Source organism: Podarcis erhardii (genome assembly GCF_964252035.2).
Source record: "Podarcis erhardii genome assembly, chromosome: 9".
Taxonomy (NCBI): domain Eukaryota; kingdom Metazoa; phylum Chordata; class Lepidosauria; order Squamata; family Lacertidae; genus Podarcis; species Podarcis erhardii.
In genome coordinates, this window is record NC_138512.1 from 70,057,683 (window position 1) to 70,073,594 (window position 15,912).

At 46.1% G+C, this 15,912-nt stretch overlaps 1 protein-coding gene across 1 annotated transcript; it reads right to left on the reverse strand.

The window, feature by feature from the left end:
* Nucleotides 1-9,026: 9,026 nt before the first annotated feature.
* On the reverse strand, nucleotides 9,027-15,025 carry PIGM (phosphatidylinositol glycan anchor biosynthesis class M; the record flags this gene model as incomplete). Its single annotated transcript, XM_081877034.1, has 2 exons — nucleotides 14,928-15,025; nucleotides 9,027-10,441 (listed from the first exon to the last, which is right to left on the reverse strand). The coding sequence occupies exon 2, from the start codon at nucleotides 10,356-10,358 to the stop codon at nucleotides 9,027-9,029; it is 1,332 nt and encodes a 443-aa protein (XP_081733160.1). The 5' UTR covers nucleotides 10,359-10,441; nucleotides 14,928-15,025.
* Between the last annotated feature and the right edge of the window lie 887 nt (nucleotides 15,026-15,912).

Consider the following 15,912-nt stretch of genomic DNA (forward strand, 5'->3'; position numbering starts at 1 on the left):
AAACAGCTCTCTGCTATTGCCAGAGCCCTTGTGCCAGAAGAGGGAGAATATTGCACATGCACAACCCAAAGTATTTATTTTTATAGGTTTGCCCAAGTACAGTCATCTGCTGGGAATTTTTGTTTTTAACATTTTTTTTTATTGCTTTTCCACATTTATAACAAATTTAACATATGAAAAACATTTAAAAAATCTTACAATACTAAAAGAAAGAAAAAAGAGTAAAAACAGTTGTTACTTTCCGAAATCCAAGTTAACTTTCATTGTAGTCTGACTTCCTCGATTCCCCCTCAACTGAATTTCATTGTACAGTGGTATCTCAGGTTACATACACTTCAGGTTACATACGCTTCAGGTTACAGACTCCGCTAACCCAGAAATAGTGCTTCAGGTTAAGAACTTTGCTTCAGGATAAGAACAGAAATCGGGCTCCGGCGACGCGGCGGCAGCAGGAGGCCCCATTAGCTGAAGTGGTGCTTCTGGTTAAGAACAGTTTCAGGTTAAGAATGGACCTCTGGAACAAATTAAGTACTTAACCCGAGGTACCACTGTATCTCCTTTGTAGCAGTTCTCCAAAATCCTCTTTCTAATACAATTAACTCCTTCAACTAACTATCTTCATCTCTTTCCTTTTTTGACTTAAATCCATATTACTATACAACATTCTTATTCCACTCCTAGGCCTATCAGATACTTTCAAGTATCTTCTAATTATCTTATATTACTATATTTAGCTAGATAATCTTTAAATTTCTTCCAGTCTTCTTGGTATTCCTCTTCCTTCTGATCGCAGATTCTCCCAGTCAGGTTGGCTAGCTCCAAAAACTCCAACCATCTGCTGGGAATTCTTAGGGTGTCCTGTGATTCCTCTCTTTTTATCTTATTCGCTTAGGCAACGTTTCTGAAACGCGTGGGGAAGCCTCCTCAGTACTGAAGGCTCTCTGCCAGCTTTCATGCAGCTGCAGGCTTCCTCAATTTCGGCCCTCCAGATGTTTTGAGACTACAATTCCCATTATCCCTTACCACTGGTCCTGCTAGCTAGGGATCATGGGAGTTGTAGGCCCAAAACATCTGGAGAGCCGACTTTGAGGAAGCCTGCATTAATGGATTTGAGGTTTTGGTGGCCTACAGGGCAGTTCAGATTTGGAATTATGTACCATCTATAAGACACCCCCATGTATAAGATGCCCCCTATTTGGGGGGGGGCTCAGATTTAAGAAAATGGGGGGAGATGGCCCCGTGTATAAGACTCCCCCTAATTTTTGACATTTTTTTTTAAAGGAAAAAAACCTAGTCTTATACACAGAAAAATACAGTATTCTTAGCACTTTTCCTTCTTACGGCTGCAGCAGCTGTTTTAAAGTAGTAACCTCCCCGTTATATGGTGATGTGTTTTTCAATATTGGGCTAAGAGGCATGGTTTACCTTGGCATATGTATATGTAAGAACTTGAGACTGACTTTGAAACACCACTGATAACAACCATTGATGGTAATAATAATAATAATAATAATAATAATAATAATAATAATAATATATTATTTATACCCCGCCCATCTGGCTGGGTTTCCCCAGCCACTCCTATGCAAGAGTTCTGCCTGTCTACTCTTTATGCCTTAAGGTATTTGTTTTTACATTTTTGTGGTTATAATTGGATATTATTTAGTTGCACAGTGTTGGAGGGGGCTCCCCCCCCCATATATTTTATTTCCCAGCTTGCCAGGAGTGAAAATGAACACACCCGGAATCAGAGCCCAACCTTCAGATCCCCTACGCATCCATCTCTCTTTATAATTGTTTAATTCGCACTGAAATAGAAAGTAAAGCTTTGAATCAAACTGAGGGGCCTGGGCTATGTTTCATTACAAAAGGAGTTAGTTTTTATGTATCCAGTTGCCTCAAACTGTGCAGTATCTGCAATACTCTCTTGGTCTGAAAAAGCACTGTTTCTACTGTTGTTTCATTCATATACAGTGGTACCTCGGGTTAAGTACTTAATTTGTTCCGGAGGTCCATTCTTAACCTGAAACTGCTCTTAATCTGAAACACCACTTTAGCTAATGGGGCCTCCTGCTGCCGCTGCGCTGCTGGAGCCCGATTTCTGTTCTCATCCTGAAGCAAAGTTCTTAACCCGAGGTACTATTTCTGGGTTAGCGGAGTCTGTAACCTGAAGCGTATGTAACCTGAAGCATCTGTAACCTGAGGTACCACTGTACAGTGGTGCCCCGCAAGACGAACGCCTCGCAAGACGGAAAACCCGCTAGACGAAAGGGTTTTCCGTTTTGGAGGCGCTTCGCTAAACGAATTTCTCTATGGGGTTGCTTCGCAAGACGAAAAAATCTTGCAAGTTCCCGCGGGGTTTTTTCGCTCCCCCCCCTTTCCTAAGCCGCTAAGCCGCTTATCAGCTGTTCCGCTGATAAGCCGCCTCTCAGCTGATCGCTAAAAGCCGCTAGACCGCTAATAGCGCTAATCCGCTAAGCCATCAATGGGCTTGCTTCGCAAGACGAAAAAACCGCTAGACGAAGAGAATCGCGGAACGGATTAATTTCGTCTTGCGAGGCACCACTGTACTTCATTAATGGCAGAGCTCTGCACGGTCACCAGTTCAAAGAGCTTCATTAAAAACATTGAAGCAGCATCTGGAGATTTCGTTTACTGCTATGAAGTGTGCTGACTAAGTAGGGAAGATACATTGAAGAAGTGCTTCTATGCAGGAAGGGAGGAGGTTAAACTTCCTGGAGACCAAACGGAAGACTTTACCTAATGTAAGTGTTCCCCAGTGGCTCAATGACCGTACTTTCCTTGTTGGGACGTGGGTGGCGCTGTGGTCTAAACCACTGAGCCTCTTGGGCTTGCCGATCAGAAGGTCAGCAGTTCGAATCCCCATGACAGAGTGAGCTTCTGTTGCTCTGTCCCAGCTCCTGCCAACCTAGCAGTTCAAAAGCACGCCAGTGCAAGTAGATAAATAGGTACCACTGTGGTGGGAAGGTAAACGGCATTTCTGTGCGCTCTGGATTCCATCATGGTGTCCCGTTGCGCCAGAAGCGGTTTAGTCCTGCTGGCCACATGACTTGGAAAGATGTCTGTGGACAAACGCCGGCTCCCTTGGCCTGAAAGCGAGATGAGTGCCGCAACCCCACAGTCACCTTTGACTGGACTTAACTGTCCAGGGGCCCCTTAAAGGTAAAGGTAAAGGTAAAGGTAAAGGTAAAGGTAAAGGTAAAGGTAAAGGTAAAGGTAAAGGGACCCCTGACCATTAGGTCCAGTTGTGACTGACTCTGGGGTTGCAGCACTCATCTCGCTTTATTGGCCGAGGGAGCCGGCATACAGCTTCCGGGTCATGTGGCCAGCATGATTAAGCCGCTTCTGGCGAACCAGAGCAGCGCATGGAAACGCCGTTTACCTTCCCGCCGGAGCGGTACCTATTTATCTACTTGCACTTTGACGTGCTTTCGAACTGCTAGGTTGGCAGGAGCAGGGACCGAGCAATGGGAGCTCACCCTGTCGCGGGGATTCGAACCGCTGACCTTCTGATCGGCAAGTCCTAGGCTCTGTGGTTTAACCCACAGTGCCACCAGTGTCCCTTTACCTTTACCTTATTTTCCTTGTTGATACCACTGGTCATTTTTCAGATCTCTATGTGAAGCCTCAAAGCGGGGCAGGAATCACATGCACTGTGAATGCCGCAATAGATACTGTATGAATTCTTATGGGGTGGTTAAAGCTTTTCCAGACACACTTACACCTGATGAGCGGGGGGGGGGGAACCAAACCCTCTGCAATATGCATTAAGGGTCCAAACATACCAGAGATGTTTAGTGGCTGTTTTAAAGACCTTACGAATGCAAATTAGACCTCTTTGAGAAGCTTTTCAGTTTCAAAGTGGAAGATGTACCACCTGATACTCAATCTGAGCTGTTAAAATCACAGAGTAATACAGTGGTACCTTGATTCTCAAACACCATGGTTCCCAAACACCAAAAGCCCGGAAGTAAGTGTTTTGGTTTTCGAATGTTTTTTCGGAAGCTGAACGTCCGATGTGGCTGTTGGCTATTGTTTCCGGGGCGCCTGCACCAATCAGAAGCTGTGCCTTGGTTTTTGAAGATTTAGGAAGTCAAATGGACTTCTGGAACGGATTAAGTTTGGCGCTTTTGTTTTTGCTATTTATTTTGCATTTTTGTTTTTGAGGCTTTTTCGGTTAATTTGTTTTTGTGACTGTGTGGAACCCAGTTCAGCTACTGATTGGTTGATTGACTGCGGAAATGGATAAAAGCCCCCCATCCAAACAATGACTATCATCAGTGCAGATAAGGAAAAAAATAATTTTTTATTTTTATCATCTACAATACTGTCTTATTTACTTTATAGTACAGCACACTGATTGTTGCTTTCATTTTATTAATCAATGGTCTCGTTAGATGGTAAAATCCATGTTAAATTGCTGTTTTAGGGATTGTTTTTAAAAGTCAGGAATGGATTAATCCGTTTTGCATTACTTTCTATGAGAAAGCACGCCTTGGTTTTGGAACGCTTTGGTTTTGGAACGGACTTTCGGAACGGATTAAGTTTGAGAACCAAGGTACCACTGTACTGGCCAAAAAGAAGGTGGTGTTTTAATATGGCTTGGGTCTTTTAAGTATGGAACTGAGTTCATTCTACCCTCATATAATTGGTGCACATGTTGTCCCTGAAATTGCTTGACATTAAAGGGCTTAATAAACAAGATAGCCTTAACATGCCCTTTTTTTCAGCTGCAGATCATCAGCTTTCCAAAGGCATGCATTTTCCCCAACTCCACAATTATGTCCAGCTACACACAAAACAGGTGCTTTGGGACGCGGGTGGCGCTGTGGGTTAAACCACAGAGCCTAGGACTTGCCAATCAGAAGGTCGGCGGTTCGAATCCCCGTGACGGGATGAGCTCCTGTTACTCGGTCCCTGCTCCTGCCAACCTAGCAGTTCGAAAGCATATCAAAGTGCAAGTAGATAAATAGGTACTGCTCTGGTGGGAAGGTAAACGGTGTTTCCATGCACTGCTCTGGTTCGCCAGAAGCGGCTTCGTCATGCTGGCCACATGACCCAGAAGCTGTCTGCGGACAAATGCCGGCTCCCTCGGCCAATAAAGCGAGATGAGCACCGCAACCCCAGAGTCGGTCACGACTGGACCTAATGGTCAGGGGTCCCTTTACCTTTACCTTTACCCACAAAACAACAATAACAAACCTGGAGAATTTCCCCGGGGAAATTTGGCCAAAAGAGGCAGCGCTTCTCCCACAAAGCAAGGAAGCTCCTAGCCAAAGACAGTAGCCTGACACTGACACCCAGTGGTGAAAGAGAGGAACTGTGCCTTGAAACTTCTGTTAGATTTCTGTTTTGGTGAAGGGGAAGACAGCCAAAGGGGCAGAGCAGCCAAAACACTTTTTATAAAATTGGTAAGAGCAGGGAGTTCAGCATTCCCAGATATTAGAACTAAACACAATACTAAAAGGGACCCCTGATCATTAGGTCCAGTCGTGACCGACTCTGGGGTTGCGGCGCACATCTCACGTTATTGGCCGAGGGAGCCGGCGTATAACTTCTGGGTCATGAGGCCAGCATGACTAAGCCGCTTCTGGCGAACCAGAACAGTGGAAATGCCGTTTACCTTCCCGCCGGAGCGGTACTTATTTATCTACTTGCACTTTGACGTGCTTTCGAACTGCTGGGTTGGCAGGAGCAGGGACCGAGCAACGGGAGCTCACCCCGTTGTGGGGATTCGAACCGCCGAACTTTAACCCACAGTGCCACCCGCGTCCTTAATGATAAATTGATTTATCCACTGAAAACTTCAATAATGCAACCAGGCAACAGTACATGGCTTGTGGAGGGTTTGTTTATGAGCTTAATAGTGCTTAGTTTATCTTCTGTTTTCTTAATGCTGCTAATGTTGTTTTATAGATTATAAATGCTGTATCGAATTGTTAATCGGATAATGTGACATTTGCTTTAGCTTCTTCTTGTTGCTTCGTTAACAGTGTTTTATAGATTGGAATTGTTTCCACGACAATTTGTTAATCATTCTATATGATTTAGGCTGTATTTGTGATTTTCCATTATGTGCTACTGTGTTACTGTTGTTTATTGTTTGCAAGCCACTTTGGGGTTCATTTGGATGAAAAACGGCATAGAAATATAATAAATCAAAATTAAATCAAATGGAAAATGTCCGGCAGTGTTTTCCTGTACAGTGAGGGACAGCAGGGGCAGTTCCCTAACCTGGTACGAAGGGGAGGTCCCAGGGTGGGTTACAGCATTAAAACAGAATATTAGAAAATATGCAAAGCAATTTACAATCATAAAAACAAAATTGGTCCTAAATACATATGTGTTCATTCATAATTTTCTTGGTATGCCGCTTTTCAACACGCAAAAAAAAAAAAAAAAAAGCTAAAAGGGGCTTATAAAAAAAAGAAACAAAGGAATACATTACAAGAAACAAAACAAACAAACTAACAAATGGAATCAATTTCAAAATCAACCATCACAAGAATAGCTTCAGCTCATAAAGATTTGCTTTCCGGAGCAATTATGTTATTGCAGCAACGGCTGCTATTGTGGGATGCAGGAAACTCAACAACTTCTACAGAAGAGAGAGAATGAAGAAACTTGAAACAATCGCTTGGAAACTCCCTGAAATTACTTTAGTTTAATTTTCCAGAGAATTTACTCCATTGACCCAGAAGGCTCTTTGACCTACAGGGGTTTCTCGGGCGTACTTAGCAATGCAACCAGGCAGAGGTTAAACACTTGCAACAGCAACATCAAAACCTTTGTACTTGCCAGCTACATGGCTGGCCACTTTACAGAGCAGTAGGTCAAGAATGTGGTGGAAATGTGAATAAACATCTATTATTATTATTATTATTATTATTATTATTATTAATCTCATTTATCGGTGGCTTTTTACAGTTTCAAAGTGACTTGACAAACAAATGAAATGCAGTATATGGGGGGGGGGGGAATTAAGAGGAGAGAAAAATTGAAGTGCCAGCAATACAATATATGCAGATGCACAGTAAAATAAGGATCTAGTCCTAACCACCCATCTAAAAGATAAGCACCACCACAGGAGGCAGTATTATTAATTAACAAAAGACCTGGATAAACAGGAAAAAGCTTAGCCCGGTACCTAAAAGCTGCCAGAGATGGTGCTAGGTGTCTTCCTAGAAAGAACACAGGCAAGGGGGCCAACACTGACAAGACCCTTCTTGCCTGACCAAGACCCCTACATTTTCCCACAAGTGGGAAACACAAAGAACGGCTGGTTCATATGTGGAGAGTCCAGTCGGCACTTTGGGGCAAATATAATATAATATTATACCTGGACTTGCACATATTACACCTGTGCTGGACACAGAGGAATGGTGGGAGGCACCAGCTAGGGAAGAAGGCTCTGAGCCAGGGGACTGGTGGTGAGACCACGATGAGTGGTCAGAGGGAGAAGAAGGGGCAGACTGGGAGGAGATGGTGTCGAAAGCTGGAGAGGCAACAGGCTTTAGTGAGCTGGAAGAGGCTGTGGAAGAGAGCAGTCCAGAATCAGAGGCTGGAGAGGCGGGGGACCAGGAGACGGAGATGAGGCAGGCTGCTGAAGAAACCAGGGAGTCTTCCTTTCCTGCTGCGACCAGCTCCTCTCCTCCCTGGTCTCCCATAGAGGAATGAAGAGGGCAGAGCAAAGAGAGACTAGACAGAGCCTCAGCTTGCTGTTGCTGTGGAATAACCAGGGAGAGGAGGAGTCTTAGAGAGTGGTGGGAAGGCAAGGACCTCCAGTCCTTGCAACTGCCTCATTGGGGCCAGACCTACAGAGAAGAGTTGCTGGGATCACTAGGCCTGAGCTGTTTTTGTTTCTTTGAATAAAGAGTGAACTTCACTCACACCTGTGGGTTTTTTATTGCCGACCTACTCCAGACTCCAGCTCCTGACATCAAGTGCCGTTAAACTATCTGAACAGTGCAATGCAGTAGAAATGGGAACCAGTTTTATTTATTTTATTCAAAAATGAATAAAACATATAATAATAAGTGCTGGAGATGTAAGACACAAAAAGGAACCTACCACCATGTGGTGGACGTGCCCCGAAATTGGGAAATTTTGGCGCATGATCCACGAAGAAATAAAGAAAATATTAAGAATATCATATAGTAAAAGGCCAGAGGCATTCCTTTTAGGAATTTTAAATGGCGATATTCCAAAAGACAAAACTAATTTTTTCTTATACGCAATGTCTGAAGCAAGAATCCCGGTGGCTAAGTATGGAAAGGGAATCAGTTACCCACTAGGGGAGAGTGGCTATGTAAGCTCTCAGAATACTTAGAATTAGCCAAATTGACAGATATAATAAGACAAAAACCAAAAAGTGAAGTAAAAAAAGAATGGGAGTGCCTAAATGAATACCTCAAAAGCCAAGGTTCGAGGGCAGAAATATGGCTGAGTCAGGAATAACCTTGTGAAGTGAAAGGATATGAAAGAAGGATTCATATCTAGATGTTAGGCTAGAGAGGATAAAGAAAACAGGAAAACAGGAAGACAGAATGAGAGATAAAGGAGGTGCTGTGGGATTGGTGGAAGTCAATGTCTTGTTGTTGTTGTTTTAGTGTTTATAATATTAACTTGTAAGATATGGATTTGTTTGGGGTTTTTTGTCTTTTTTAGTTTTCGAATGTTGATTTTTGAGTGTTGTGTATTGTTATCTTTTGATATCTTTCGTGTTGTTGTTGTGTGTAAAATACTAATAAAATTCATTTATTTAAAAAAGAAAGAAAGAAAGAAATGGGAACCAGTTACGTAACAAATGAATACACATCAGTAGTCATGTTTCAGAAGAAGCAGACCTCAAAAAAAAAGCCTTCACCTTTCTCAAAACGAAGGGCGAGAGTTTCCAAAACGGTGCAAAAACGATCCGAAAAAGAAATCCCCAAACTTTTTAAAAAATGTCTGCTGTTAACCCAGTCTTGCTCAATGAATAACTCCTCTCAGAGAAACACCTGCAGTCACCGCTGCTTCACTTTCCTGGTCACCTGCGCCGTACAATAGTGAGAAATAATCTGAACGAGGATCGTGCAGTTGATAAGGAGGAAGAGCAAGCCTGCTAGCCAGATGAGCAAGAAAGTGTTTTGCCCTTTGAACTCCAGAAAATAGGCTGGCGCCAGCCACAGACCCTGTCCAAGAAGCCACAGCAGGAGAAGCGTGGCAGCCCGTAACCAAGACATCCTCAAGCGAGGCAGCACAGGTGGAAGGAGGCAAAGGTACCAGAGGAAATACTGGGATGTGCACACTTTGTTGAAGCTCACAAACACCGCAGTGTGCAGGAAGCAGCAGAAGACAAGGTCCTGGTAATAAGCCAAGGATATGACCAGCAGGAGGAGAAGCTGCGGGAGGAAGGCCGCAAGTCCGAGGGGAAAACTCCACTCGCTTTCCGCCGTCAGGTACAGCATGTAAAAGTAAGGCGAGAAGTTATGACGGATGTCTCTGCGCGTCAGGTGGTAGAGGTAGGTGTGCTCCAGAAACTCCCAGCCGTAACGGAGGTAAAACGCGAGGCCCAGGGCTGCAAACGTGGAACTGGCCACCGTCCCGAAAACCAGGACGTCGCGGCTGGTCAACAGCCTTAAGAGAGGCCGCAGAAAGTCGCCGGCGAGCGAGAGCTTCCGCTTCGAAACGTCTGCTTCTCTTCGCTCGGGGTTCCCGCAGCTTTGCAGATGTAGGGCTAACGGCAACGCATAGGTTGCCGGGTAAATCTTCATATGCACGGAGAGGCCGTAAAGAACGGCCGCCGTCACCAAGCGCCTCTTCTCCACGTAGTACATGGTGCCAAGGACCAGGCTTGCGATAAGAGATTCGGCATTCCCCCGGCTGGACACGGTCATCGGCAAGGGATTGAGGAGCCAGAAGGCACAGCAGCCACAAGCCTCCCTGTCTCCCAGGCCTCTGAGCAACAGGATCTCGTAGATGAGGTAAGCGGCAACCATATCCCCAGCAACGAAAAGGATCTTTCCGTACAGATCAGTCAAGTGAACGTTTGGGGTCAAGATCCAGGCCAGCAGTGGGGTGTAACGGTAAGTGGCTCTCAGGTAGGGAGATTTCCCTTCCGTGACGTACTTGGCGCCGTCGGTGAAGACCTGATAGTCGATGTCCGTATATTTCACCAGCATCGTCCTGTCCTGATAAACTCCGTAGAAAACAAGAGCGAGCCTGATGGCGAAAGCAGCACTGAATAGGAGTTCTTTCCTGAGGAATCCAGAAAGGATTCGTTTCCTGAATGTCTGATGTGGCGCCATATTTGGGTCTCTTTGAGAGGGGGCGTTAAAACAAGAAGCAGATCCCATCCTTCACGGCCACTCCCGCCTTGCTGTCGACTTCTTCAGATGCAAATCAAATCAAAAGAGCTCTGCATAAGTAGCAAACAACCCTGTTTAAGAGACAGTAAGAGGCAGAGAAAGGTCAGTTGGTATTAGCATTTTGCAAGGGCCTAGCTATTTTACCCAGTGCTTGAGGAACCCTTTGGCCTACCGGCCATGCTTCTTTGTTTACCATATTTTTCGCACCATAGGACGCACCGGACAATAGGACGCACCTTGTTTTAGAGGGGGGAGAACAAGGGAAAAAAATTCTTCCACTCTCTGCCCAACGCCCCTTCAGCAAAGCGGCAGGAAGCGCTGCGCAGAGAGTGGGATAATTTTCCCCCTCTTGTTTTCCCGCTCTAAAACAAGGTGCCGTTTAAGGCGCGTTCAGGCGGCTACCTTGGAAGCCTGGAGAGTGAGAGGGGTCGGTGCGCACCGACCCCTCTCGCTCTTCAGGCTTCAGGTTCCTTTCGACCTGCTCTTTGGGGCTGGCGGGGGGAAGCCCACCACCAACCACAAAGAGCAGGTCAGGGAGCAGCGGAGAGGCTGCTGCCATATTCATGCGTCACTTCTCCAGCTGGGAGAGGATCGCGGGGCTATGGCTTCTTTAGCCGCGCGCTCTCCCGGCTGGAGAGGTGACGCGCGGCTATAGAGGCTCCTGCCATAGCCGCACGTTACCTCTCCAGCCGGGAGAGGGTCATGGGGCTAGGGCGTCTTCGCTCCATAGGATGCACACACATTTCCCCTTCATTTTTGAAGAAAAAGTGCGTCCTATAGAGCGAAAAATACGGTATTCAATTTGCATCCCACCCAAAGTAGTCCAGTTTATATATGATCATATTGTACCAACCGCACCATATTAGCAAAACTTGAGTGATACTTGTAAACACAACAAATACCGTTTGTGGAGTAGATGGGAACAATATTAAAGAAAATAAAAATGTGCGAAGAAAACAGCGACAGTATAAACAGTACAATGAGAACGATTGGAAGACTCGTTTTGTCAGAAGTCTTTTTTATTTAAGTGTTTATTTAAGTATTAGGAAGATTAAGTTTTTATGCATGTAAATCTGCTTTTTCTTCTTTCTTTTTTCTGTATTTTCTTCTTTTCTTTTTTCTTAATTCTTTTTTCTTTAATTTTCTTTTTTGTAGTATGAGATTGTCAATTCTTTGTATATGTATGTAGTTTAAATTAATGAAGATTATTTAAAAAAAAAAACAAAGTAGCCCAGAGTGGCACACATCAAAATGTCAAAACGATACAATTTAAAATAAGGTGGAAAGCCTATTAAAAGCAATTAAAAACTACCCAAAACATATTTGCAAACATTGGCAAGGGTTCAAAATTGGGCCACAAAGCAGATTTCTCCAGGCTGACCAACATCACAGTTTTTAAGGAAGGGTGAAAAGCAAATTTAAAAGAATAATAATACAAGCAGCTCCCCACTAGAACATGATCTGCTTGTGTGTGACTGAGCACCCCACAGTGCTGGAAACCCAGAAGTGGAACCTAGAAGTGGGGAGCATCTGGGAGAGGCCTCACAAGGAGGCCCTTTGGGCTCTGCAGAGAGTCCACTTCCCTTTCTGGGTTCCCTGTGCTGCATGTGTACGCAGTTGCACAGAAGTACATCGTGTGCAAGTGGGGAGTTGCCTGTACAGTGGACACTCGGGTTGTGAACGTGATCGGTACGGGAGACACATTCGCAACCCGCAGCGTCATGCCTGCGCATGTGCAGGTTGTGATTCAGCTCTTCTGTGCATATGCAAAGCGCCAAAACCCAGAAGTAACCTGTTCCGGTACTACTGGGTTCGGCGCAGTGCACAACCCAAAAACGTGCAGCCCGAAGCGTCTGTAACCCGAGGTAAAGGTAAAGGTACCCCTGACCGTTAGGTCTAGTCGTGACCAACTCTGGGGTTGTGGTGCTCATCTCGCTTTATTGACCGAGGGAGCAGGCGTACAGCTTCCAGCATGACTAAGCCGCTTCTGGCGAACCAGAGCAGCGCACGGAAACGCTGTTTACCTTCCCACCGAGCGGTACGTATTTATCTATTTGCACTTTGATGTGCTTTTGAACTGCTAGCTTGGCAGAAGCAGGGACCGAGCAATGGGAGCTCACCCCATCGCGGGGATTCGAACCGCCGACCTTCTGATCGGCAAGTCCTAGGCTCTGTGGTTTAACCCACAGCGCCACCTGTGTCATAACCTGAGGTATGACTGTACAATTAAAGCAGAAGCCTGGCTTTTGATTAGTGGAGCTTCCTTGTCTTGTTTTGTAAGCTGCTTGGGAAACACAGCCAGAAGCAGGGAAACTAGGAATCTGAGAGAACGGTGTAGAAGGCACATAATGCAATTTGACAGCGGGTCTCGTCTTGTGAGCTGCCTGGGCAGGGATGCCATTTCCCCCAACCTGTTACGTGCAAGAACAGGTTGGGAAACCTCTGTCTGCCTGAGGGTCAGATTACTTAAGTGGAAACCTCTCGGAGGCTGTATTTTGACAGCGGGCAGGACCAGACATGCAGAACCATAAACACGATCAGACACACATTTCTAACGCATTACCTTGAACACAGAGAGACAGAACAGGGCACATTCCCAACACACACAAACACACTCCTAACTCACACTTTTAACTCAAAAAATCAGAGGCACAATTCTACTCACATCCTTCAGGCATGCATGCATGCACACAGAATGAGGTACGCATTCCAAACTCACACCTTTTGTGCGCACACATAGAAAAAGAAATCAGACACAGAGTTCTAACACACAGCCTGCGTGCATGCACACAAACAAATGAGGAGACACACGCCTAAGTCACCTTTAGCATACACTCACAAATGGTCGAAGCCACACAATACACTGAGAGGAGAATCTGCAGGGAAAGAACAGCTAGACTGGTGACTGGGAGCAGCCGCCGAGACCACATAACACCGGTCTTGAAAGACCTACATTGGCTCCCAGTACGTTTCCAAGCACAATTCAAAGTGTTGGTGCTGACCTTGAAAGCCCTCAATGGTCTCGGTCCTGTATACCTGAAGGAGCATCTCCTCCCCCATCGTTCAGCCCGGACACTGAGATCCAGTGCCGAGGGCCTTCTGGCGGTTCCCTCACTGCGAGAAGCCAAGTTACAGGGAACCAGGCAGAGGGTCTTCTCGGTAGTGGCATTTGCCCTGTGGAACACCCTCCCACCAGATGTCAAAGAGAAAAACAACTACCACCAGAGTTTTAGAAGACATCTGAAGGCAGCCCTGTTTAGGGAAGCTTTTAATGTTTGATACATTACTGTATTTTAATATTTTGTTGGAAACCGCCCAGAGTGGATGGGGAAGCCCAGCCAGATGGGTGGGGTATAAATATTAATAATAATAATAATAATAATAATAATAATAATTTTATTATTATTATATAAATCGTAAAATAAGACCAAAGCAAAGAACAGGAAAGACGGAGTATTGATGGAGGCGAAGCCCCGGGGGGGGGGTAGAGAGGAGGGTCTCATCGCTTGGGAGCAGAGGGGGAGGGGTGGGACCCCACCCTCCCTCTGCTGCTGAAAGAGAAGGATCTGCTTGAGAATTACTAGAGGGCTGTCCCTGCTGTTTGGAGCTCAGAGTTGCAGCAGCAACAGGGACATGGAGCAGAGAATCAGGAAGTGTTGGAAAAAACGGACGGCAAGGAAAGGAAGGAAGGAGCTGGGGCTGTCACTGTGCAGAAGCAGATCGAGCGCAAACAAGGACTGACAGAAATCCACTCTTAACTATGACTAAACTTCGGCATTAGAGGTTTTTTAAAGCAGAGGTTGGGTGGCCACCTGTCATGGATTCCTGCATTGCAGGGGGTTGGTCTAGATGACTCTCGGGGTCCCTTCCAATTCTACAGTTCTATGGCTCTATGCATACCCTATTCCATACCCTCCAGCATTTCTCCAATGAAAATAGGGGCATCACACCAAAGGTCTGTATAGTTAAAGCCATGGTTTTCCCAGTAGTGATGTATGGAAGTGAGAGCTGGACCATAAAGAAGGCTGATCGCCAAAGAATTGATGCTTTTGAATTCTGGTGCTGGAGGGAGACTCTTGAGAGTCCCATGGACTGCAAGAAGATCAAACCTCTCCATTCTGAAGGAAATCAGCCCTGAGTGCTCACTGGAAGATCGTGAAGCTGAGGCTCCAAGACTTTGGCCACCTCATGAGAAGAGAAGAGAAGACTCCCTGGAAAAGACCCTGATGCTGGGAAAGATGGAGGGCACAAGGAGAAGGGGTGACAGAGGACGAGATGGTTGGACAGTGTTCTCGAAGCTACTAACATGAGTCTGACCAAACTGCGGGAGGCAGTGGAAGATAGGAGTGCCTGGCGTGCTCTGGTCCAGGGGGACACGAAGAGTCGGACACGACTAAACGAGAACAACCAACACTGAGCTGCGTGCATTTCACGTGCCCACCTTTATATTTATATTTATGTGCATTTAGCCCGGATATGCCCGGAGAGGGAGCAGAAGTAAATAATGGGGAGGAATAGCGAGCAGGGCAGGAGCAGGACCTTTTCAGGAAGGGGTACCTGTGAGGGTGACTCCGCCGCGCAGGTGGAAGAAGGTCCGCGAAGCTGTTTTGCAGCATTTGGAAAGCAAATCTCCTCGCCTTCAGGAAGCAGGGGGCTGCTTGGGGAGGCGCATGCGCATTTGCGGAACTGAAGCCCCAGCCTCTGCCCTTCCTCGTCCTGCTTCGCCAGAAGAGCGGGAGCGGGAGGGAAGCGGGCAGGAGATGCGAAGTGAGGGCAGCGCCAGGGCTACATGGTGCCGCACTGCGCATGCTCGGCGCTGCGAAGGTAGGGTTTTTTTTATTCTTGGGTAGAAGGAGCATGTTTCTATGCCGCTTTTCATTCAGACGACTCTCAATAAATAGCAAGGCGGTAATAGAGCATCGCAAATGCAGCCCAAATCACACGAAACAACAAATCATCCATAAAACAGTTGCAGCCTGAAAATCAGCAAAACACAACGACTGTAAAAGTCATCACATGTGATTAACATGTCACATGTATAGCATTGGTGGTTCAGTGGTAGAATTCTCGCCTGCCACGCGGGAGGCCCGGGTTCGATTCCCGGCCAATGCAACTTGACTTTTGGGTTTAAATTTTGAGACCTGGTGGCGCTGTGGGTTAAACCACAGAGCCTAGGACTTGCCGATCAGCCTTCTTTATGTAGCATCAATTCTTTGGCGATCAGCCTTCTTTATGGTCCAGCTCTCACTTCCATACATCACTACTGGGGAAACCATAGCTTTAACTATACGGGCCTTTGTTGGCAAGGTGATGTCTCTGCTTTTTAGGATGCTGTCTAGGTTTGTCATTGCTTTCCTCCCAAGAAGCAGGCGTCTTTTAATTTCGTGACTGCTGTCACCATCTGCAGTGCACCCTGCATGGCATAGCTCATAGCTCAGTGGCGTAGTGTGGGTTGTCAGCACCCGGGGCAAGGCAAGTAATTTGCGCCCCCTAACCTGTGGATTTGCGCACCCTAACCCTAACCCCCAGATGTTGCGCCCAG